The 25,838-nt window shown below is 37.4% G+C and overlaps 4 protein-coding genes and 1 long non-coding RNA gene across 5 annotated transcripts in view; 3 read left to right on the top strand and 2 right to left on the bottom strand.

Annotated features, from left to right (window-relative positions):
* Positions 1–1,741: 1,741 nt before the first annotated feature.
* Positions 1,742–4,166, top strand: LOC139963163 (histone-binding protein RBBP4-like). The gene is made up of 4 exons (XM_071963707.1): positions 1,742–1,756; positions 2,075–2,137; positions 2,819–2,973; positions 3,995–4,166. The coding sequence occupies exons 1-4, from the start codon at positions 1,742–1,744 to the stop codon at positions 4,164–4,166; spliced, it is 405 nt and encodes a 134-aa protein (XP_071819808.1).
* Positions 4,167–6,798: 2,632 nt separating this feature from the next.
* The window catches only part of LOC139962955 (uncharacterized), a 37,834-nt gene continuing 18,794 nt past the window's right edge, over positions 6,799–25,838 (top strand). Inside the window, exons 1-2 of the mRNA XM_071963379.1 lie at positions 6,799–7,004; positions 12,140–12,343. Coding sequence (XP_071819480.1) covers positions 6,875–7,004; positions 12,140–12,343 — 334 coding nt within the window. The 5' untranslated portion in view covers positions 6,799–6,874. The remainder of the gene's footprint in view (positions 7,005–12,139; positions 12,344–25,838) is intronic.
* On the top strand, positions 13,495–16,471 carry LOC139962957 (uncharacterized). Its single transcript, XM_071963381.1, has 3 exons — positions 13,495–14,284; positions 15,143–15,256; positions 16,384–16,471. Exons 1-3 carry the CDS (start codon positions 14,069–14,071, stop codon positions 16,420–16,422), a joined length of 369 nt encoding a protein of 122 aa, XP_071819482.1. The 5' UTR covers positions 13,495–14,068; the 3' UTR covers positions 16,423–16,471.
* Positions 18,078–24,216, bottom strand: LOC139963141 (uncharacterized). Its single transcript, XM_071963688.1, has 6 exons — positions 23,718–24,216; positions 22,764–22,873; positions 22,442–22,540; positions 21,729–21,873; positions 20,929–21,003; positions 18,078–19,710 (listed from the first exon to the last, which is right to left on the bottom strand). Exons 1-6 carry the CDS (start codon positions 23,942–23,944, stop codon positions 18,078–18,080), a joined length of 2,289 nt encoding a protein of 762 aa, XP_071819789.1. The 5' UTR covers positions 23,945–24,216.
* On the bottom strand, positions 24,250–25,734 carry LOC139962960 (uncharacterized). The gene is made up of 2 exons (XR_011791408.1): positions 24,961–25,734; positions 24,250–24,902 (listed from the first exon to the last, which is right to left on the bottom strand). It is a non-coding gene; the product is annotated as an uncharacterized lncRNA (long non-coding RNA).

The following is a 25,838-nucleotide window of genomic DNA, read 5'->3' on the forward strand; positions in this document are numbered from 1 at the left end:
GGCACGCTTTGCCGGTTACATGGTTACATATGTAGTCATGGGCGTCAGCAGGTTTCAGAAAGTGAGGGGGACACTATACTATCTAAGCGGAGCGCCACCATTGGTTGGCGCGTAGCGTACCAGAAAATTTTGGGTACATAAGACCCCCTAGATCGCAGGAGACGGCCTTCCTGAGTCGTTTTTAGTTACATCAGAACCAGATCTGTGAGGAGAAATTTTGTCTCACAAAACTAAATTCCGACAGAAAGTACTGGTAGAAAGATGCCGTTCTGACACCAAGGGAGACGAATTACACAGCGTCCATCTCAAACGAAATATTTTCGGTAGTTTGGTATCATATAATACCCTGCATACAGGCAGAATACTGTCTGTAGGGCCTAAAATATATGATATTACCTTCCTGGTGGGGTCTTCGACTTGTTTTCAAGTTGAAATGCGTCGTTTTCTCTGATTCACAGTGTAGGGCAAGGGGAATTCCTTTTCTGGCGAGAAGGGGTGCTTCCACAAAACACTCTAAAACATCGTTCAAACATCGCACAAACTTTTATCAGAGGTCTCGGACGAAGCGGGGAGGGTGAATATCAGAGGAAGGGGGATAAAGGGCCAAGCACTGTTCTAATTTCCAGTGCAATTTATTGATAATGATTCTTAAGTTAGATTCTACTTGAATCAGCTCAGCAATTGTGATAGAAAATCGCGCATATGCATGTGATTTTTTTAATAACTGCTCTGAAAAGTGGGGGGGGGGACAAATGATATGATATCCCCTCCACTTTTGAAAGTGGGGGGGACATGTCCCCCCCCCCGTCCCCCACCTGTTGACGCCCATGTATGTAGTACCGTATGCGTTAATATTTGCCGCACAGCAGATTCATAACAGTGAGACAGCACAGACTTAGTATAATACAACTTTGATTTGATTAAAGTAACCAGTTTATTACTGCCCTATTTAGGCTAGATGTACAGCTGAACAGCAAAACTGCTCTGCTCATGGGGTTTGGATTTTGACCGACTAAGCCAATTTATGAATGTGGTCTGAACACTGCACTTGTGATTGCGCTAAGCTGTCAGCCTCGTTGAAGCTAGCGGCCACTAAGTGTAAACCTAGGCCACTAGTATTCTGTATATAACATCACTGCACTGTTTTTGTATGTCTATGTATATGCGAAATATATTAACTGAACTGAACTAGTCCAGACTTGTAACAGCAGCTGATTGGAGGAAAAGGTGATCAACCACGCATAACGTAGATGAATACTCTATTGGCTATAAACTGGCATTTGAGCACCATCAACGTAACAAAAATTCTTGAAGGAGACACCACCTCCCCTTTGACTCCTCCACCCAGGACGGCCATCAGTGCAAACAATTCCTGGGCACATCCCTGCATCAACTTTTAAGTAACCACGACTACAGCTAATCAAGAGTTGTTCTTGGTTCATCCGTGGGCTGACAGTCGTTTCCAAAGGTAACCAACTTCTGTTGGTTCTTCTAGTAGCTTTATACTGAGTCTTTGCTTCGTTGGTGATAAGTCTACAGCAGGGTGTTGATTGATTGATTAATTGATTTGATTTGATTTCGTTAGAGTTCATTCATCTGGAGGTGTGTGTTGTTTTTTCTCTGCACTGCTAACTCCATACAATACTCCAATACTAAATGACCAGTAACCGGGCACATTCCATGTAACAACGTTTGGTCGAAATGTCACTGCAGTCAGTAGTGTAATAGGATGCATTCCTAGATGCCTGCATTGCCTGTTAGTAAGTATCACCTAGGCCCTTGCTGACCTTGCTAAATCAGTAAATGTACTGCATATTGAGAACCAGTTTTGTGATGCATATGACAAGGATTTACGTTTTGATATTCCAGCCAATATCGTGCATGAATACATGCGTAAATAGTCATGAGTCCGTCCCTGCTTAAGTACTTCATTTTCATTTTCTTGACGTATTTGTTACCAAAAGTTCGAATGGTGATCATTTTGGGGCTGGTTGAGAATTTGAGTCAGTGCGTCCGTTGCTTTATCAGTAACGTTTTCTTTGTATTAAGCATTTTATTTTTATCTTTCCAACAGGTTAACTGCCTCTCTTTCAATCCGTACAGTGAATTCATCCTCGCCACTGGTTCTGCTGACAAGGTAAAGTGTTAGCCATCAAGGCATCCATAACGTTTTAAAAACTAGCTATTCCATTTTGAGATCAACAAAAATTGTAAAGAAGGAAACATTTATTTACGCAATCTGAGAGGCTTTCTGAAAACGAAAAACTTTGTGAGTAATGCGGAACATATAACCCCACTGAATTTTACAGAGAATTGTGTTGTTAAGTACATTTTGCTGAAATCAAATTCATCTCCAAACTGACTGTTTTATAACGATGTTAAAACAATGTGAATTATATTCACCGCAATACACTTTATTACTGGATTAACAATTCCATAACACTTATTTTTTCTGAAAAAAATTGGTCAATAAATCTGGCAGATATAGAAAGTATACAATATGGATGTTAAAAGCAAATTTTGAATGTGTAAATAAATTGAAAACCAAAACAATGTCTTGAGTTTAATATAATGAAACAAAAATTGAAGAAAGAGTATTAAGTAAGTCATTGAAAAAGGCAATAAAAATATTTCCTTTGCTCATTTGAAAACTGAAATCTCTCTCCATATTGTGAGTGAACGAGGGTACGTCATGTGACTTTGACTGTACATGAATATTATTTTAAGATATCGGGTAGTTAGTTAAGAGTTTTTGTTTGGCTAAAGGAGTGATATTTCTTTCCATCCTTACCTCGTTTTTTCTTTTCTTTTTTTTCAGACTGTTGCATTGTGGGACTTGAGGAATCTTAAGATGAAGTTGCACGCCTTTGAGTCTCACAGAGATGAAATCTTCCAGGTGCAGTGGTCCCCTCACAACGAGACCATATTAGCCTCCAGCGGTACCGATAGGAGACTCAATGTCTGGGACCTTAGGTAAAGATTCAATTTCCAATTTATTTCTATTTGTTTCAATCGGTTACAACCGACTTCAACTAGTCAAACCTTCAGACGAAACGGACTCGAACCTTGTGTATATTAGACTCCCTTTGCCAAAAGGGATTTTATTGTTTGTTTGGTATTTGTGTGACTCTTTGTTTGTAGTTAAGCATGTTGTTTCAAAAGAAAACTTCTGGATAAATTTTTCATATTTGGTAAACAGATTACCACTTTAACAGTGTTTACAAGACAATCCAATCATGTGATTTTGGAAGAGGTCAAAGGTCATTTGAGTATAGCAGAATTTAAAATCTGACAACCCTTTAAGACCAAATTAATGGCTCAAGCTGTGATTAATTTATGTTCTTCATATTATGTAGGTTATCCACCATGCATCAATTTTTTTGGGTGAAACTCTTGCTGGTTAACAAGGCGTTCCTTTAAATTTACTTGAAATTCTTTGGCATCGGCTGCTTTGTACACTTAGGTGAAAGTCGCATAGCCCAATAACATATCTTGCATCTGTACAATTGAAACATTGAAGTGGAGAGTGTAATTACCGGCCAGGAGAGAAGTGATGACCAGCCCTCACCTGTAAAGTTGTTTTGAGAATTCTGATACTGCAAATGCCAATCGGCCCTTATTAACCTGCCAGTATTTTGAGATGTCTTACATTTCTTTCTCAAAACATTTCAAACATTTTCATTTCAAAAAGCTGTTTTAAACAGTTGCCTCAGCAGACACAAGTAGTCTGAAGACTGACTGCATCATCACTGGATAAAATGTCGCCCTGTGTATTTCTTTCTTGCTTCCCTTTATTTTTCTTCTCCCCTCTTCCTCCCGCCCACCCACCCCCCCTACCTCCACCTTTATCATCCAGTGACAGCAGAACTAGTCTCTAAGAAATATTGTAGTGCCCCACTCCGTGTGGTTATTTTGTTGGGATTGTGGAGCACTCTTCTTAGCTGGCAATTTTTGATTTGGTTCTGATTAAAAGTTATTTTCTTTACATCTGCAGCAAAATTTGGGAGGAGCAATCACCAGAGGATGCAGAGGACGGACCTCCTGAGCTTCTCTTCATCCATGGAGGGCACACCGACAAGATCTCCGACTTCTCTTGGAATCCCAACGAGCCATGGGTCATTGCTCTGTCTCAGAGGATAACATCGTGCAAGTTTGGCAGATGGTGAGTCGTAAATTTTTGCGGAACGTACGTCCCATGATAAACCTTCCTCTGGTACCATAAATGGGTACCACAGGAGGAACTTCCTCCGAAATTTGCCCCAAAGTGTCATAAACAGATGCTTAAAGGGTGATGTAGGGACCACATCAAATTTGAATTTGTTGACCAATTTTATTTTTTAATTTTTTTTTTTTTAACATGACCAATAAAAACCAATGCTATGGGTCTGTGGTGTAATTTTTCTATACCTCTTTGAACATTCGAGAAGCGACCCCAGTAAACTTCTTAGTCTCATCTAGTCTAAAGTAGAGACCATTAGATCAGTTTGTCAGATGCAACATAAAACTGTCAAAAATATCCTGGGAAAAAAATGAGACTTCGTGGCCTCAACTGACCGTTACACAATTTCCAAGGACAATTGGTTTGGGAATGTAACCCATAGGTGCTAATTAATTTGTAAGAAATAATTAGAGCATTGTATTTGTCCTAGCGATTAGGATTGAAAAAATAAAGGTTTGACTTAATAGGGGACATCATCATTGACTAGTTATTTAAAAAAATTATTACTGGACATATTGCATTTGATAAAGGTGAATATCTAGAAACAAAACCCCAATGGCTCAAGGATTTTTTTTTTGTGGGGTGGGGGTGAACATGTTATCTCCGCAATAGGGAGTTTATAGAATGTTTTGCACTAGAAAATACTGCCTCTAAAGTCATCCCGTGATATATTACTTAGCAATTAAACTTTGGAGTAGATTTCGAAACCGCAATATCTTCAACATCACCTACGTTGGATACCAGCATAAATGTGTTATGTATATTCAATTGCAGAAGTCTTAGGATAAATGATACTCTCATAAATGTCATTGCTGAAGTCTGATGAAAATGTCTGGGAAAGTTGGAAGGGAGGTGTTAAAGGTATTGCCTGCAATGAATCCTACACAAACTAAGCGGTACTAAAATCTACCGTTAACTTACAGAAGATACCATTTGGAAAATACATGTAGTTATGCACATTCCACCGAAATCACATCACAGAAAGAGATAATTAGGTTCTTTTTGCAAATAAAAAATGAAAAATATATATATATGTTACATTAAATTGTAGGGCGACACAAAATCTTTTGTTCTGAACTCAACTGTTGATAACTCTCCTGGAAGCCCAAATCGCTGGACTGATGATAACCAATTACGTTTTATGTTATACATGATTTGGACATATTGTAGCAACACGTAGCTTTAACGTGTAACGGATTCTATTTAAATTTAAAATGCGGGTATCATTAATGAACGTCAAAAGGAATTTCCATTAGAATAATATATTTAAAACTCTCTACTTCATCCTAAAATTATAAATTCTTTGTTCAATGACCTCTTGCGATGTTGAAATGGTTACTTCCTTATTAAGATCATTTCACTTTGTGGCACAATAATGGTAAGTAACACTACACGAATTAAAAAGGAGCAAGCCCATTTGCCATTATTATGATATATGATAAGCTTGTGTTTAATGAAAAATCCCAAACAGTTGAGAAAAATCTCATTCTATATGAAAGTTGTATTAAAATATGTATTAAAATGATGGGAATGATAACACTATTTTGCATTTAACCCTCCATGCAGACACAACAATTTCTGTGAGGGAAATATAACGGGTACCTAAGTCCCCCACACCTTCCCCACTAGTATAGACAGAATATTACAATAGCTACAAAAGTAAAGTAGGACTACATTGACATATAAAAGGTAAACGCGGTACAACATCTACAACTGGTTTAAATTCTTCAACCTTGTTCCATTTTGCATCCTCCATTTTCACATATTTTGCTTCTTGTAACATCACCACGTACAAATACAATACATTATAATGATTATCAAAATGGGTGGACACATCTGTACCTGATGCCATGTCCCGTCATTATCTCCAGCCCCCCCCCCTCCGCCCCACTCTTTCAACCGCTCTCTACTCAGACAATTAACTCCACGAAGGTGAATACTCAACTTGTGGTTGACCTGGGTAACTTCCTGGTTCTGGTTTTAACAGTAATTGGATAGACATATAAAGCCTGTAATCAAATGTGGTTAAATTGTTTTCTTTGTACGGATGCCATGAAATTACACAATTAGATAATTCGAAAGAAGATGTGGTTATTAGGAAACCTTATCAACTGAACGTCAGTAACAAATATTAGACATGCTCTAAGCTGGCCATTAAACTATTAGTTGTATGACTGGTATTACGTCGAAATTTGAACTCCAAGCCCCACGGGTAATCATAGCACAACACACTGGGTAAGTTATTTCCGATTAGACCCATTTAACTTTAAAACACTTACATCGGACATTGGATGCTAAATGAAATTATAAAAAGCAAAAAAAAGTCATTCCATACAATTCATACAGAGAAAGATGGCAGAAGTATGCGATGCGTTATTCAAGTAAAATCAGCTTTTAAGTTTGATCGTCAAATCTGCCAAAGCATAGCTAGTATTACTCAATAATAAGATTTAAAAAAGTGAAAAAGTTCCGGTAGTTATCGATTGTAGACTTTGAAAGAAATTCTTATCCGTGAGCTTTGAAACGGAGGAGGCCCGTTGAAGCTCCCATATACTTTGTTCAAATAGGTAGAGCAGAGATCCCGTTTATAGTCGTTCCCAGTATGCACATTTCTCTCCGTGTTAAATAGCTGAAGAAGTACCGATATAAGGAAATATGGAGGGGCGAAAGAGATGTCTTAGTGCCTTATTTTTTGTTCTAAATTGTGCCGGCTTGTTAGCTATTAGTGATGCTGAACCCTCGGATGAAAGTGCATCTGACAGTAACAGTGGCTCCTCCAACCCAGGTAAAAGTTTTATAGTATTTCACTGCTTCGTGTGTTTTACATAAAACGGGACGATATACTATTACTTAAAATACGAAAAACGACACTCCATTAGCCTGGTTATACAACGACCAGCCTCATTTTGTGTTATACTTTGTACCTCAATTATTTTATGTATTTTTATTTAAAATATGATTTAGATGCGCTTTAGATTATATAGTACTCATGTGATAGCGTTTGATAAACGCCATTTGTCCAGATGGCACCACAGACCTCTTACTTTAATCCAACTACATGAAGGGCGTAGTTGAATGTTTAGCCAATCGAAACAGGTCGCACTGAATCGGCAATCCTTCGAGTTTGGGGCAAGATATTGACATGTGATTCTCAACAATAGCAGTGCACGTGGAATATTTTTCTCTTCTTTGTGTTTTACATTGTTTGTCATCAGAAAACTTCTTTTTAAGGCTTGTCGTGCTGTAGTTTTAAAATAAGCTACTATACTTTAGGGAAGTAAAGACCTATGTACTAACTACACAATTCACGCACACGATCATCTATATAGTCAAATGAAAAGAGCTGGAACACGAGTGGAGCATTAACGAAAACAATTTCATTATACGTATGATATGAATCGTAGTTCATATGGCCCGTTTTTATTATACGTATCAATGAATCGTAGTTCATATGGCCCGTTTTTATTATACGTATGAACAGTGTTCGATTTTTCCGGTATCGCATCGCAAAATGCGATCCAAAACGACAAACTTGCGAGACGTTTCCAAATCAGCATCGCACATTGTGCCGATTTGTGCGATAGAAATTCCTAGTCAGATTTGGGAGCAAACACTCAAACCTTAACTTACGAACTGTCGATCACAATGAAGAAGTTATAATTTATTGAGTTTATACTCAATGTACAACTTATTCACTTGACCGTATAGCGAAAAAAGACCTTGAAAAAATAATATCCTACCATAGTTAAGTGTAAAGCAAATAGCCTAACCACCTCGGCGGTTACGGATCTCACGTAACTAAAAGGTTCCCTGGCAACGTGCCAAAAAAATGTTAACAAACAGGTGTTTCACAGGGGATGAGCTCACAGTTGTTGCGAAGGTACCTGCGCAAATTCGCAGCACATGTACCGTGGTACAGTAGTTGGGTATAGGGTTAAACACTGCAGTTGTAAAAATGTACGCATAATGCACGCTATTCATTGTTAGGCAGTCTAGAAACGGGGCTTTGCTGAACGTTGTTTGTTTCATAATATCGGAAGTTTTGCAAGTTGCACTTTTTAAAGATTGAAAGACAGATTAAATCTCTTTTCATTTTATAACATAATATAGCTACTTTAACTTGTCATTTTAAAATTTTCATCAGTTTCGTGACAATTTAAATAAAAAAAGTTGTCAGTATTTTGCATCCTCAACTGCGAATTTTTTCATCGCCAGACATCGCAAAAAATGACAACAATTTTCGGGGGCTTTCGCCCCCAGGATCCCCACGAGGGGTTCTACCGCATGACCCCACCATAGCCCTAAGACGGGCCCCTGGACACCACGCCTTTATGCTCGCACGTTACGCGTGCTAGGCAGGCGAACACCGGCGGGAAATCGGCAGTGTGTTCACGGGAAATTGAACAAGGTTTTCCAACACTGCTGAACTGTGCAGTTACTGTATGCATCATGTTCAAGGTTTTCACGGAGGCCTTTGAGGAAATGAATGGTTAGTACAGTGTATATATGCTGCACTAATGCTGTGTGTAGGCCAAGGTTCACGAAGGTCATTGGTTATATTTGCGCGCCGTAGACGTGTTTTTAGATGTTACGGAGAGTCAGGTTTCCATGGATATTAATAGAAAATGAATCTGAGTTTAACTGACGCTAAAGAAATGGATCGTCTTGAGCAGATTAACAAATCATTGCAAGTATAAATAAGTACAGGTAGCTCTGCTGTTAAAAAGAAAAGTTCAATATCGGTTTGCTGTTATCGGCAATTAGGCAAAATTTTACCGATACCGATATGCTGCCGATATTGCAAATATCGGCCGATACCGATATTGAAAACGATTATCGTAGCAACACTAGTATAAATAATAATAATAAACAAACATTTTCTAGTTAATACATTAATCGCCAACATTTGGTCCGTTTTGTGGTAATTTCAAAACTGCTATTCAATATTGGGGAACTGCTATGCAACAAAAATATTGTATAGCAATTGTCGAAATTTGTTGCTATGCAATTTTTTGGCCATAAGTCGAACACTGCGTATGAATGAATCGTAGTTCATATGGCCCGTTTTGTTTATAAACAGAGGTCCAAACATAACGAACGCAAACATATCAGGCCACGTGGTCTATTCTTCCCGGGTTCCTGCATGTTTCACGTCGTCGACTATAGTATTTCACACGATACATATACCGAAGTTGGCAAGTTAGCGTTAATTTTTGGTGCAGGGCGTTTCGTCTGGGCTTTCCGTTATTGTTAATATTCACGTAAGGGGCCGTTTGAAGTTTCAAGTTTCCAAAAGGACACTCAAGGATTTATCAAGGCATGTTGGAAACGTATGTTGATTTTTAGACTTTGGAAGTGAGTGCAGCCCTTATTATGCCGTTTACAAAGTGCTTTAGCGTATGCTTTCAATGTTGAGCCTAGCGTTAGGAATATTAACTACGGTATTCTAATCAATTCATACGGTGAAGCGATGATGTGCAAACATGAACAATCATGTATCAGAATGGTCACAAAATGATCTGTACGAGTATTTTATCGGCCTATTAGCCTACAGCTTAATTACAATCGGGCAGAGAACAAACTGTCACTCAGGAACTGTCAGACATGCATGTGGTAGGTCAAAGCTCACAGATTCCCAAAAGAGGTCACTGACAGGTCAGCTGTTAGAAAATGGCGCGAAATGTTCTATCCATGATAACCGTCTGTTCAGCTGGAGTAAAGGGACAGTTCACCTCATACGCTAAGTAATACCGGTCACAGATGACCCAATTACGGATGACCAGCTACGGATAACCAAATTATGGGCCCTAAACATTAGATTAACAAAACTATATCAAAGATACAGTCCAAATGCATATACCAAATATGCCTAAAAATCATCATACCAAAACGTTTCGATATCCACGACAGTGCTCCTTTTAAGTCGATCTGTCTGACCATTTAATCAATTCTGCACATCAATACCTTTCATGCTGATTTCGAATATTCAATGCGAAATAACTCGATTTCATATCCAAACAGAACGGTAACTCTAAGTACATTCACTACAACTTATGTATAAACCACTGATCTTCAAAATCAACTTAAACGATATAGTTGACTTCAATTCGACCCTTTTGGCAATTAATGCAGAATGTGCAGTTCGAATTATCGGCATTCACACAACAAAAAACTTCATTTAAAAATTTGACAATGTTTTCAACAATTACACGACTGTCTCGACATTATATAATCGGAAATATTCACCATAATTATTCAATGGATATTAATATTTGAAATATCTTGACAGAATCGTCCTTAACTTACATATTAATTTTGCATAAACTTATTTAATCGCTGGTCTTACAAATATTACACATACATAATTATCCACGAATACTCACTGGTAAACAATATGAACGGCTTGTTCCAGGTAAATTCACAAGAAAGATATCTCCCTATATCACCTCTTGAAGAATGCACATATTTGACGGCTAAGAAAAGTTCTGTCCCTGGTCAAAAAGCAGTAGTTTTGGCGGCTTAAATCGGCGCCAAATCTTCCCAGCGTTCTGTGGGCTTTAAAACTGTGGCCGGTATATGGAACCAACCCCGTGAATCCCAAAGCAAACATTAACGGTGCCAATTTCGGTGGCTGAAATATGGAGCCAAATTCACTAACTCTCAGCGGCTAGCATTCGGATTCCATTTTGACATCACAGAAACTTTCTGGGCAACTCCCTTAGCCCATTCAATAACGTTTTCTTAACCAGAATTTACAAAGCACAGAAGTATGAGTGGAATGATTCCAGCAAGCCCCGAGTACTAGAAAAAAAAAGTAGTGATGCGGTGCACTACCATTCAAGGCTGAATTCAATACAAACTATTAAAGGTTGTTCTCATGTCACTTGCATGTAAATTAATACGCTGATTACTCAGCCTTCCTGCCTTCTCATTATCACATAGCAAATACTTTCATAACTGCCTACCTACTTGTGATAAGCAATGATTATTATTAGTTATACATGAAGTAGCATACGAGTAGCTTATAACATGTGTTTAAAGTCAATGATAAATTTCCCTTCACTTGTTACATGGCTAATGACGAAGACCTTTATGAAGCAGATTGCCATGCAATCTGTTGCCGTCCCTGAAAATTTATGGTGGCGATTTCTTCCCCTGCTCCTCCACATGCAGGCTCTCACACGAGAAATCCCAGAGAAACCCCTGTAATATATTACTCTTCAACTTCATGAAATTATTGGTAATGTTGGTCAATCCATGTTTCTTACTTAAAAAGATCTGTACATATCATCGAATATGTCTTCTTATATCTCTTGTTTCGAATGATGGTGATTTTGTACAGGTACAGTAAGTAAGAAGAGAGATGAGATTTTAGTGAATGTCCTTTCCGCAAGAGTTGTCATGTCAAACAGATTGAGATACGGAGCGCAAGAATAATGACAATAATTCCAAATATGTGTCATTTTTTATGCCTACATCTTTTTCGTTTTGTCGTTTGTTTGCGATTAATGAAATTTGTTCTGATTATGAAATTCCATGAATTAAATCTCCTGTTTGTAGCAATTCAAGCATTGAGTTCATATCTAGGTGGAACAATTGGATGGGAACTTATCATTAATAATGAAAAGAGCAGCCTCTTGTTTCCTCCCACCCTCACTCTCTTCCACTCACCGTTTGCTATCTTTTACAGAAGATAAACTCTTTTTATACTTAAAATCTTCGGTTTGAATGCACATATTGTGCAGTTTTTTAGTAAGCATTGAAATACCCATGAATCACTCTATACAAGCTGTGTACAAGCGATGGAGTTGGGAAGTGTCACTAGAAAGCAGTTTTAAACGTGTATCACATCAATAAGAGATATCACAAATTGTCTCCAAATGTAATAACGTGTATAAGTGTCCAAAATTTATATCTCAGTCGACATAACGGACCGAAATCCTTGCTCTTTCCGGGGACAGTTTCTTTTGCATTACCAAGGGGTGCGTCTAGATCCGTGCACGTACTGTACATGTTTCAATGGATCAACAACATGTGAAATTGAAAGCTGTCCTTCCGATGCTGGGTGTGGATCAATTGATATCGTTATCATCTCTCAAGAATGCTGTCCACAATGTCCATACAGTAAGTACATGTGTACAATAAACATCGCATAACCCTCTATGTAATATGTGGACGGGCAATTCGACAATTCACTATCATGTCAGAATCATGGGCCAAATATGGCTCCCGTCATGATTAACATGTGCGAGGGTGGTCTTCATGTTCACAACTTTACGCAATGCGGCACGCTTTTCCAATTTCCTCGTTAGCTAAGATACAGACAACTCAAGAATTAGAAGAGAGAAGGGAACGTTACCATGTTATGAAAAATTAAGGTAAAGACATACATCTGCACCTGCAATTCATTTTGCGATCTCTGGACGTTGACCAAACCAAAGAAAAAACACTAGCGTCACACAAGTTGTCGGATAATCTTCAATTCAAAGTAATAGTAGGAAACGTGTGTCTGAAACTGTTAGATATACGTAAATATTAATACGATTAACAATATCGTTTCTTAAAGAAAGATAGGTTTGGGAACTATGCCATAGCATATTGAATTCGTATTTTCATGTAACCGTACACATGAACTACTTGAACACACAATTGCTTTGACATGGACAATAGCAATGAACTCATACCAAATTGCATGAATTCTCAATACGTTAATCCATTGTATTCCATTAAACTTAGGAGTCGCTTTGTCAATATCACTGTTGTTCGATCATTGGCACCGATGGAAAAGAGAATTTGTACTTACAACACCGTATCTAACTACTATTTTGTTGCTGCATGTATAGTATACCTAACTTGGTATATATATATATATATATATATATATATATATATATATATATATATATATATATATATATATATATATATATACATATATATATATATATATATATAAATTTATATGTATATATATATATAAATTTTATTATTACAGGAATTGGTACGCTAACTGAGCATCTTTCAGGATATATGGACTCCGTACTCAACCCTTTATTAACCCATATTCCTTCTTATATACAGGACACTACGCATTTTTTGAGAATTCTTAACACTATTCAGGCGTTACCAATTAATTCCTTACTTGTTACTATGGATGTATCCTCTTTGTACACTAATATCCCTCATGATGAGGGAATTATCGCTTGTCAAAATTTTCTTCGTGAGCATGCCACCAACCCCACTTTAGGTGATGATCTTGGTCCCATTTTACGTTTCATATTAAAGGGGCGTGGTCGTCATGAAATATCGACAGCAATTTATTTTTCAATTTTCTCATTGGTTTAAGGTTTGTTGCCAAACAAAATTGTTCATTGTGATGTAAGAGCTTTTAAAATAAGAAAAAATAAATTCGTTTTCAGTATTCAATATCAAGCTTTTAAAGTTTTTAAATATATATACTACTATATTTTAAATTATTACACTATGCGCCAAGATCGGTAGTGACTGGTTAGATGGATTCTACTTTAACTAAAAGAGAAGTATAAATGGTATCTGACCACTAATTTCCAAGAAGCCTGCCGACGACATGTGTGCAAAACGCAGGCGTTGTTGCCACAGCGGCAATATGAAGGGCATGCGCTACATATGCACAGTCCTCATCGCACTAACCCGAATCGGAACCGTTGTTGTGTATGCTGTAAGTGTGTGTGCAGACTTACAGTACAGGCAACCAGTTGACAACTCACCTTCAGTATATAACACTCCATTCAGTACCACCACCGAAACATTCGCTCCAACGTATATTTTGTGGATTTCGAAAAAAACCGTCTTTGAAAATTACAAACAAAGATGTCAACTGAACTAGCGTTACAATCATCATTGTATTCACAATTTTCCGGTGGAGACCCTTCATGTTGTAATTGTAATAACACATGTCAGAGACAGCCGAGCACTAGGACTAGGGGCCGAGCAGGAGCTGGTTGCCCGTGCAAGGGACTAGGGGCCTACTGCAATTCTTTCTGCACGTGTGGGACCAAAAGGAAAGCTTGCCAGAATAAACCTACGGTAACTTAATAACTGTCAACATAGCGTCCAGGTTAAGGTAGGCTAGGCCTAAATGTGTCATTAGTAAGCCTAGGCCTATACTATAATTAACTGGTATAAGGGAAAGGGTAAGGGTGCTCACGGCGTGCAAACAATCGTCAAATGTAATGCATGGTTAGGAGGGAGCGTGTCATATGCACTTACAACTTGAATTTTAATGGACAAGGCCTTATTTCATCAGCAAAGGAATTATTTATTTATTATAACTATATTACTAGGCCTAGGCTAAGTCTAGTAAGTTTAGTGTACATATAGGTTTATGCCTATAATTATAAAGTGAACCAAATAAAAGTAGCCCTAAAGGCTTGGGCGCTTGACATGAATAGGGTTAAATGAGAATATGACATTGTTTTGGAGAGTGAGGGCGATTAGGGGATGGTTGTGAGATTAGGGATGCTTGTGACCAGCATGGCAAGCCCGATACAAACATGGTAATAATCTAAGACTATAAGATTAAGCTGGTATATTAGTACTGTAGATACAGCAGTGGTTCTATACCGTGGGGTGCGAACCGGGGATTAGGGAATGGTTGTAACCAGCATGGCAAGCCCTGATACAAACATGGTAAAAATCTAGTACTAAAGGGGTACTGCTGGTATAGTACTGTACGCACAGCAGTGATTCTTTACCGTGGGGTGCGAGCAGGGAGCTATACTCTGTATGAATAACAACTGTCCTGACAGATTAAAGCCCATATGCCTATACTATAATGATATCTAGAGCATTGCCATCTGATGTCTACACTCAAACAGACTCAAAGTAAGCCATGCTAGAAATATTGCATTCATTAGTGTCTTTTGATGTTTTTTCTTTATACAGGATTTGTCAGACACTAGTGATAGTGAGGTCTCACCAGATGAGCAAGCCGGTGAAGATGATAGTGCACCTGTGCAGCAGAATGTGGCTTCAAACAACAATGAATCGCAACTTCAGGTTGGCATAGCACACACTTTCCACTTTACTAAACATTTACATTTATTTGATGATGATAGACCACAAAAATTATTACGTATGCAGATTATGATGCATATAATAATGTACCGTAGTACAAGGTTATTTCACAATGGGCAACTGTCCAATGTTATTAGACCAAAATTTGTCCAGATTATGATGTATATAATACAATGTTGTACAAGTTTATGTGACAATGTGCAACTATGCCCACTGTTATCAGACCAATATTTGCTTATTTTCCTATTTATAATTTATGTTGTACCGAATTCTTATAACAAAGAATATTGTCACACATACATTCGTGCAATTGGACACCTTAGTGTCAGACACACCATCAAATCTCCAGAGAGTGATTTTCAGATTGCAGCTAATCTTACAGCTTCACTAAGTTCCCTAACAGAAGCAAACTATGTGATGTCATCCATGCATGATGATTGCGCTGAAATCACCCCCCCCCCCAATTCGTAATCCCAAAGTAATTTATCCACACCAGATATTCATTCAAAATATTAAAGTTTAATGAAAACTAAAACTCATAATACATTTCCAGCTAAAAATTTAACACTCCAAACTATGTCAGATTACAAGGTTTTAAGTAAATAAAGATTAGAAAATAAAAGTATAGCTTCTGAGGAATGTCAGTCTTTGTGAAATCAAAGAAAACCACTTTTTGTCTCTTTCAATGATAACCAAACTAGTTATCTATCAAGATGAGTATTATGCTTCGTTTCACATGAATGGCTGCTGTCGGATATTTTTTGGTATAAAATCAAATGAAATGTTTGTGTTCAATTCCATCTTAAAGGGATATTCCAGTGGCTGAAAATGTGACATTTTTTTGGATAAGATTAATTCCACACTGTTAAGGTTTCTGTGTTAAGAATGCCATCATAATGCATCTTTGTGATTATTTTCATCTGCTGTGCTCCACATGCATTCACAAAATACCAAAATTCAAAATTTCACTATTCAGAGTGCTATGATGTAGTGAGTTTGACCCCCAAAAATAACCTGCAGTTTTACTAGCAGCCAATTTCCCTGCTATCCCTTAATATGTTCATGATTGTACTGAAGAAATAAACAAGCTGTTTTCAATTGTCCAACAGATGTATGTACAAGGATTGTCACGAGAACAGTTACAGTAGAGCAGGTTGCAGTAGAGCTTCTCCGCAGAAACCCAGATGCTCACAGTGATCTCACTGCGCCAAACCAGAATGAGGAAGTGACTGCTTCTCGTGAAGTCCCTTCATGGTGCAAATGCCTGCAATGTGTAGAGATGCTTACTGATGTTGAAAAGAAGTGCTGCACAAACAGGGTGCAACAGTGTGTAACCTACTCAGATGCATTTAGTGATATTTGCCTTAATGCACACATCTTGGGTGTAAACATGCGCATGCGAGAGGATGATCTTGCTTTGGAAGAGAACAGAACCAACAGGAACTACAGACATTATGCTTACAGAAATTTTATTTACTGGAAGTTTGGTCGTCTAGGTAGAGGGAATAGAATGGTATTGCCATCCTGTTGCATCTCAAAGATAAGGGAAAGATTTCCATCTGTGGACGGACAATATGTAGGATTCAATCCTGGCAACAACCTCATCGATTAAGGGAGAAAACAGTTTGAAAAGAAACCATATTGGCACAGTGATAGTGATAAGAGTGGGGCGATGGGGGAAGAGCAGGGGGGGGGGGAGGTGAGGGGTTACTGTTACTCCAAGCAGTGAAACATTGTTGAAGGTAAACTGATTATTTCATGGTTTGTGATAGGGTTTTCAATCGTATCAACAACCTTTGGTAGAGTGATGGTAATTTCTTTTCTTCTGTTTATAGACAGTAGTAACCAATGTGGGATTATGGTGGGTGGGGCTGTGGGAGGGTTTTTTGTTCAGGGAAACATTGTTGAAGGTTAACTGATTATTTCACGGTTTTCAAGTTTATAGAGAGTGTTAACCTAAGCAGGGTGGAGGGGAAGGGGTGTTATAGTTTTCCAAGGTGTGAAAGAAGTTTGCAAATTATGCTGAAGGTAAAATATTTATTTCTTGTTTTGAAAGGTACAAAAAGTTGGAATGTAGGTGGCAAATAGCAAATGCTGATCCAAATAATACAGATGTGAGCACTACAAATAAAGGTATAACAAGTTCGAATTTAGTTGATGACAATGTATTCTCTTTTCTTTCTCTCAATAATGAAGTATTATCACAGCCATTGAGATGTGTTATAGACAGTTTAAAAACATGAATGCTATCAGACCAAAATTGATAAATAGCCTCTTAAACAGCCGAATTTCATCTATTACAGGGGCAGGACTACAGTAGGTAGTCTAACAAAGATACTGGAACGTCATAACCCTACTAAAAGCCCTATTGACTTCCATGTCAAACCATTACAATAATAAGTTTTAAGTTCTAAGACTAAATGCTACTCACCACTCGATAAGACTGCAGTTTGACACCTGAGATGCATGCAAAACTCAGTGGCAATACTTCAGACTTTAAGGCATCAATCAAATGACATGTTTACAGTGTGTTACAAGGATAAAATGGTATTGAATGTAATGCAAGGGCTCTGGTTTTGACATGAAAATCAAAAACCATGCTTTGCTTGACTTGTAACATATATAATAATAAAGTGGACTTAAATCAAATGAACTAGTAAAGTAGGGAGTCTTTAAATAACTCTTTATGTACTTTAAATAAGTTTAGTAAATTAATAGCACACATCAAGACTTAACTTTATGTAACATCTCTCCGCCATTAGGGTGATAATCAATAACAAATCAAGTGAAATAAAACTGCATTTTAGGAATGTCCCATGTCAGGTGAACTTGCAAATCTAGACTGGTACTGTGCAAGTAAAACACTCATACTAGGCTTTGGAGCACTGCCAATATTTGGTTTGATGTTTTTTGGGTGATATTCAGGTAGAACTACTCTAGCTGATAAATGGCACTGATTCTCTTGTCTGAGCAGAAAGACAGTTTTCATTAATTCAGGAATGTAACCAAAATCCTTAGGCACTTTGACTTTTTGAGGCGCCCATTGTTTTGATCTTTTACTATATTTCGCCCGATACATTGGTTTGCCATCAGCAGTTGAATCATATGCTCGTTCAATGTGATAGTTGTGATCAATTGCAGCCAGCAGCATTCTAGTTACATATCCATCATAAGAATAAGCACAACGTTTATTAGCATACATTAGCATATGATTGTGAAAGGATTCAAGAGAACCAGTGTGCTTGAAATTTTTATAATATGGAAGAGAGTTAAGAAACTGCTTCTTGAGTGTTACAGACCTAAGAGCTTCATGTGAAGGTGATCCCTTCTTCAGATAAGGCTTACTGTGGTCGTCATCACCAAGGTGGTGATGACTACATTCACCAGGTGTACCATCAATTGATAACAACCACTGGTGTTCGTCTACAATGTGGTGAAGAAGTGACAGAAAAATTGACTTTATTTTGATATCATTACCGCCACACTCTTTAGCGGAGTACCAGAAATGATTTCGTATAGCAGGAATCCATAAGTGAAGGTCAGTGTTCTCCTTGGCATTTGCTACGTTAGAGAGTTTCTTTACAAGGTTTTTTGCTCCATGCCAAACATCCACTTGATGAGAAATTCCATCATATTTTGGACAATTTTTTAGCAGTGCCTTTATCTGAACATGAGCATCTGTCACTACTTCACAGATTTTAAATTCTTTCATTAGAAAGTCCAATCCTCTCTCAAATCCAACTCTTTCCATGTTTGGACTTTTCCCCCCTACTTCCCTAACATCAACTACCTCTAAATGCAAAATCTTGGAAGAATCATCATCCATGAAGCTATAAGTACAATATTGGGCACAATGCCCAGGAGAGTCTGTTCTAGCATCTCCTGCTACACATAAACCTTTGTCTTTAAGTTTGCAGAATTCTGCCTTTTGTACCTTCTGCCAGGTAGCTTTAACAGCTGGAGTGACATACAACCTTTGAACACGTAGAAAAGTTGTGTTGCTTACAAAAAAAACTTTGGACACTTTAAAATACAAGGCCATTTTAGAATAATTGTTTCCTGAAATGGTTACAGCTGACGAAAATTGAATGTTACCTGTAAAAATACCACAAAATCTGTTTTGTGAGTACCATTTTCCACACACATGGCCATCCTCACACTTCCAAGAAAAAATAATGGCTGTACCAATAGCACTCCATTGATAACATAAGGTTTTAGTACAATTTGTGTGTGTGCAGTACTCCCCATGAATTAACTTCAGTAATTCTAACAATTTGCTTAAAGATACTATACATTTCTCTTCCTCAATTATATCTAAATTTTCCCCTGAGGGGCAGTTATCTGGAAGAGACTCTTCACTCTGCAGTTCTGAGGAGTCCACCTCAAGCTCTGGAGGAAACACCTCACTCTCCACAGTTTCATTGGGCAGTATTTCTCTGTAAAAATAAAATCAAAAAGTTCAGTGAATAGGTATATTGATAGATAATGGAAGCCTATTTGCATCAGTACTGTGGGAACTGTAAAGTAAGTGCAGAGGCACAAAATTCAGTCATGGTATTTATTTTTCTTTGGGTGGGGGTTGGCGGGAGGGTGGTTCGTATGAAATGAAAGGGGCATCAAATAGGGAGATACTGTTGGGGGGGCAGGGGTAACCTCTATTTTCACATGTTCTCCAGTAGGCACAACCACCATGGTCAGCTCTCAGAAAGAAGAATAAATTTTAAACTTAGCATTTTTCTCTTGCAAAATAATTATATACCTAACAACAACCCCCCCCCCCCATCGCTGTATCGTTTGTACACTGTGTTGTGGGTATTGACCACAGCTGTTTGTACTGACTGTACATTGGTGTCTAATTAACAAAGGTAGCAAGCTGTGTGTATATTTTCTGGGAGCAATGGTGTTGTCTAACACTTCAATTGAGACTTGGTCAGATTACCAGCTTAGACTTTGTTTATGTGTGAGTCTTCACACTTTTTAATACTTTGTTACTTGATAGCATAAACTTCCCCAAATTGACAATACTGGCATAAGGAATCATCCTTGAGTGCACCTAATCATTGACAGTCACCATATGGTTGTATACACAAGTGTTTTAATGGCCAACAATACTTTCCTGTGTGAAGACAAATTTGGCTTGACCACTGAAATAGTACACTGTCTGTTTGATCATGAATTTGTGCAAAGGAGCGTTCAGTATGGCTAGCATTACTAACTTCTGTACATATTCAATCTCCCTTGTTGTTCTTGCCCAAAACAGGTTACACTTGGTATTATTTTCTATAGGCAGGGAACATCGTAATGAATGTTTTGTAAAGCTCTGGTAAAGCATGGAATATATAGGAATTTTCAATGGCCAAAGTTGTTATTTCTGACCTAATAATGCACATTTAGCAGAGTATTTAAACAGGATTAAAACCCAAACTTCACTAAGGATATGGAATAGATACTAGATGAAACTGTAGGCCTTAGCTGACTTTTACTGATTTTCTCTCACTTCATTTCTTGACACTTTAAATGAGAAAGAAAATAGTTCCACACTGTACAGCTTTATGAACTTGCAGGTTATATTTCCATTTAAATTACACTGATATAACTGTATCCATAGAAACTTCCATAGAGTAACTATGTGATAGTCTTTACTATATACTCACCCTTCATCAATACACAATAGTTCTTCTTCACCATGGGATATGGCTGCAATACCCTCTTCATCACTGTGAAAGGACCTTCAAGAAAGTAATAAAAACAAGCAGTTGAAAGGGCTGTCAAAGCACATATTTTACTCACACCACTTTATACTGAACAGAGCAACATGTTTGTAGTTATAAGTCTTCATCTAAGTTGGTCTAATATGACTCCAGCAATTGAATACAACCAGCTAGGCGACGCATCATGCAAACTTGTAGTTAACTGGTGATCCACGTACAACTCCTACTAATGATACTATATCTTCAACCAAATGAATTTATATCTAAATGTATCTGATATATTCTTACTTCAAAAAATTCCAATATCTTATCTCTAACTTGACATAACATTTATTGAACATATTTTGAATGGCTGAACCCTTCCCTCTTAATCACAGTGGGTAGTTTGAAATACCATAGTGGTAGGTATTATTGGAAAGGTTTCCTTTCCTATGAAAATTGCCATTGTTTTCACATGCATTCACGAAAAAAATGACATCATTTGAAAAACACCTTACTGTATCTTGCTATACAAAATACTATGGGAATGTGGTTATGTATGAACAACTCTATCATCAATTCCCTTAAAAACAATGATTGGTTTAAAGACTTGGGTGGCAATATAAAGATCTCAAGATATAATTTCATGGAGCCTTACAAAAGTCAAAAAATCTGTCATTACTATGTGAGAATATAATAAGTAAATAGAATAGGGGAAAGAAGATAGAAAGGGGAATAAAAGAAGAGAAAAGGGAAATACTTACTCTTCCTCAGAATCAGAATCTCCATGAATAACACCATCTGATATTGGTCCCAATATTGGTGATATAGTTGGTACAAATTGTTTCGATAAGGTTCGCCTTACTGTTTTATTGATGGCTTCCAATGGATGAGGTAATACTGCTGCTGCTGTATCAAAATAACCAATGAAATCAACTTAGGAATGTAATATTTGATACTCAGTACATAGCAGAAGGCTAAGGGGCTTGACACCACTCCAGAAACTGGAATGTAGAAAATGGATGAAAGTGAAATATAAAAAAGTGAGGACATAGTTCCTTTGTATGTGGTACTCATTTTGGTCATTGAGATGCCACAATCACTATACCAAAGTCATCACAACCAAACCAAACCAAAAAGAGTCAAATGGTAGGTGATATTTTGCATATGACATTTGGGATGGATTCCAAGAAGTTTTGGACAATTTGGTGATCGGTGGAAAACCAGCAAGTGTGTTATGCATATAAAATTATCCCAACCCTTTACCCAAGACATTTTAGAGTTCTGTGGCTTTTGTCCCTATATATCTGAATTTCCCTAAGCATGACACTAATTTAAAGTTAAACTACACTAGTCCATTGGCTGCATTGCAAAACTAACATATTCTTCACTGAATGGAAAATATGAATTTGCAATGAAATCATATCTTGTTTGAAACAACTTCAGTCAATTAAAAAAAAAGTACAATAATTTTCACCTGGTGTTGACTGAGCCATTGGAACTGTTTGAGATTGGTTTGGCAATCTTTGTCCTGTATTTGGCTTTGTGGGACAAGTAGATATCTCTGGTGTTTGGTCTGTCAAAGAGAGTATGAAATTATCATTACATATTGGTACGTTAAGTATATACCAGCATCAGTGATAGCTCATTGATAAGAATAGTACTACTAATGAACTTATGTGATCTATCAATAACATTCACAACAGTTGTCCAATTGAAGTGACCTTTATGCCCCCTGATAGGGAACAACTTTTTTTATATAATTTTTAGTATGTTATATCACCATAAAAAATACTTACTGCTCGATACTAATGTGCACGTTTCACTATCTTCAGTCTGGGTTGATGCATGAACATGTTGATTTGTTGCATCTGGTACTTTTGAACAAGAAACCTGTTCTTCTGGCAGCCTGAAATAAATGTGAATGAATACTGAATTAATCTGTCAATTTAATCACGCTACAGTCTTACTGGATGAGAAGAACACCTGAATTACATAACCATTAGGTGACAGCAAAACAAATTTTTTATAACATGATCCACGGTAGAACAAAGATGCACGATAAGATACAAACTAATCCAGCACTAAGCATTAATTACTTAATCAGTTTGAGCTGAAAATATGCAAATTGAATAAATTTAAAGAAGGTATTGCAATTAACTTGAATACCCTTCATTATACACTGTAGAACAAATATGTCCACTGGAATAGTTAAGATGATTCCTAAGGATAATAGACTTGTATGTGGTAACTATAATCTAGCATACGTACCCCAAACCGGCCCACAAAAGTGTGTGTGGGAGGGGGTAACCGGAAGTTCGATATTAACAGTTAACACTTGTTCTCTGTATGAGCAGATACATTGTACTCAGCTACAATCTTACAAGTTTTAAACTGAGAAACTAAGCCCTGGCACTAATTCAGTTCATAATCAATGCTGACATTGTCCATAACTTAAAAACAACTCTAAAGAGGGCCATTGCTAGGCCTTGACATAATAAAACCCACATGAAAAAGTTATGCCTAAATAAGAGGCTATATAGCAACGAAAATTCAGTCTGAGCATATTCCTAATGAAATGTTTGAAAGGTACTTGGAATACTATATGTCCTTGCTTCACCTATATCGAGAGCAAGCAATTTAGTTTCAGTTGTAGGCCTACATCAATGTATGACTTCTTCACCTGTGGATGGAAGACCTATGTCTATCAAACATTTTTAAAAGTTTATGCATGCTGAAAGTTACGCACTTACCAGCAAAAACGACATGCAGTGAGATGACAGTCAAGGAGGTGTTTGGCAAAGCCGCAATGTGTTGAGGAAACCGTAAAGTCTTTTTCACTTATCCCTCGACTTTCTTTAAATTCGCCTCGTTTCGTCTCGAAACCTTTTTTCTGTCGGACCCACTCATCGAAGGCGTCGGAAAGAAGAACCGATGTGGACCTCCGTTCGTTTAATTTCCGCTTTCTAGGATGTTCCATACTTCGTGAAGAAAATAACTAATTTACAGTAGCCTTATTGTCAATAAACGGTCACTCCCTGCATTGTGTACTGGACTTTCCCTACGTACAACTGTAGCAGACTGCACACGGGCGAAAGTTGCTGATGTTCGTCGCGTCGCGGTGATCATTCGTAAAAGTACTGAGTGACGTCACCTTCGTGACGTCAGAGAAATGTACTGTACAGAACTCTGACGTATCGAAGGAATATTCTAAAAGCCACTACGTCACGACCACGCCTCTTTAAGTAATAATTATTTCTCTTTTAACGGGAAATATTATCTACAAATCAATGGTACCGCTATGGGCACTAAGATGGCACCTTGTTACGCCAACATATTTATGCACGAATTAGAACAGGAAATGCTATCCACTTCTCCTCTTAAGCCATCACATTATTATAGATATATTGACGATATATTTTTTGTCTGGCCACATTGTGAAGAATCTCTTAAGTCTTTCTTTGATCATGTTAATTCTTTTCATGACAGCATTAAATTTTCTGTCGAAGTTTCCAAACATCAAATTTCATTCCTAGATGTTCTGGTCAAGTTGGATGGCAATTCCTTAACCACTTCGGTCTATTATAAGCCCACTGATATTCATATGTATTTACACTTTAATAGTTTTCACCCACATAATCTCAAGAGTTCTATTGTTTACAGCCAATGCCTTAGACTTAAACGCATTTGCTCCAACCCATGTGATTTTAAACACCAGGTATCCATATTAACTGGTTATTTCTTGAACGTAGGATACCCCCTTCACTTAATTAGACAGGGTATTTCCAGGGCCGACAAGTTGAGCCGTGAGGACTTATTAAAATACAAGTCTAAAAGTCCCAACACACGCATTCCGTTCGTTACCAGTTACAACCCCCTCATCAAATCTTTCATTCGCTCCATCAAACAGGAATTTGCTGTATTTCAAGACGATCAGTCTGTATAGGAGAATCGTTGAAGGTACCCCCCATGCTAGCATTTCGTCAACCCCCCAACCTTAAATTTCTTCTCACTTCCTCCAGACTCCCCCGCTCAGTTTCCACCTCCGCAGGCAATTTTCCTTGCGGTAAACCTAGATGCCAAATATGCCCCCATATTACCCCAGGCACCGTGGTCAAGATTCCCAATGTTGACTTTAGTCTTAGACCCCCTTCCCTCTCTTGTGATTCTATTAATGTTATTTACATTTTCTATTGTGTACTTTGCAAAGATGGCAATTATGTAGGTGAAACAGGCTCCCGATTCCGCTTACGTTTTAATAATCACAAAAAATCTATTCGTGATAATTTTGCAGGATTCCCAGTGTCCGAACATTTCAATCTTCATGGTCATTCTCTAAAAAACCTAAAATGTATTTTAATTGCCTCGAACTTCAAATCAACTACTGAACGTAAACGTAAAGAAATCGATGGAATCTTTCGTATTAAGTCTCACATCACCGGCCTCAACAAAGACTTGGGACCCCTTAACAACTACCAGTTCTACAAGCATATGTAATCCGTTCTTTGCTCCTTAATCCGCTTCCTGTATAGTCATGATTTATTTGGTTTTAATTCCATCATTGCAACTTACACTTATCTAGCGTCATACTTTCATTGTGTCACATTTTGTACTTCTCATTCGACTGCCAAGTATTGCTGACGAAGGTCCCAGGGGGACCGAAAATTCCAATATATTTTCTAAAACTTACTCCTTATTTGTCAATTATGAGTCATATCTTATTTCTCTGGTTTTCTCTAATAATATTTTCCTTTGGAGTAAACGTGGATTTTCGTTATATAATATAAATATATATATATATATATATATATATATATATATATATATATATATATATATATAAATATATAAATTTATATATATACATGCATATA

Source organism: Apostichopus japonicus, chromosome 21 (assembly GCF_037975245.1).
Source record: "Apostichopus japonicus isolate 1M-3 chromosome 21, ASM3797524v1, whole genome shotgun sequence".
NCBI lineage: Eukaryota > Metazoa > Echinodermata > Holothuroidea > Aspidochirotida > Stichopodidae > Apostichopus > Apostichopus japonicus.

Coding starts and splice junctions, on each gene's coding strand:
- LOC139962957 (XM_071963381.1), top strand. CDS start 14,069: ATGTCAACTGAACTAGCGTTACAATCATCATTGTATTCACAATTTTCC. Junction 14,285..15,142: donor CTTGCCAGAATAAACCTACG/GTAACTTAATAA, acceptor TTCTTTATACAG/GATTTGTCAGACACTAGTGA. Junction 15,257..16,383: donor ACAATGAATCGCAACTTCAG/GTTGGCATAGCA, acceptor ATTGTCCAACAG/ATGTATGTACAAGGATTGTC.
- LOC139963141 (XM_071963688.1), bottom strand. CDS start 23,944: ATGGAACATCCTAGAAAGCGGAAATTAAACGAACGGAGGTCCACATCG. Junction 21,874..22,441: donor AATGGCTCAGTCAACACCAG/GTGAAAATTATT, acceptor ATTTTGATACAG/CAGCAGCAGTATTACCTCAT. Junction 19,711..20,928: donor CTATTGTGTATTGATGAAGG/GTGAGTATATAG, acceptor TTATTTTTACAG/AGAAATACTGCCCAATGAAA.
- LOC139963163 (XM_071963707.1), top strand. Junction 2,138..2,818: donor CCACTGGTTCTGCTGACAAG/GTAAAGTGTTAG, acceptor CTTTTTTTTCAG/ACTGTTGCATTGTGGGACTT. Junction 2,974..3,994: donor CTCAATGTCTGGGACCTTAG/GTAAAGATTCAA, acceptor TTACATCTGCAG/CAAAATTTGGGAGGAGCAAT.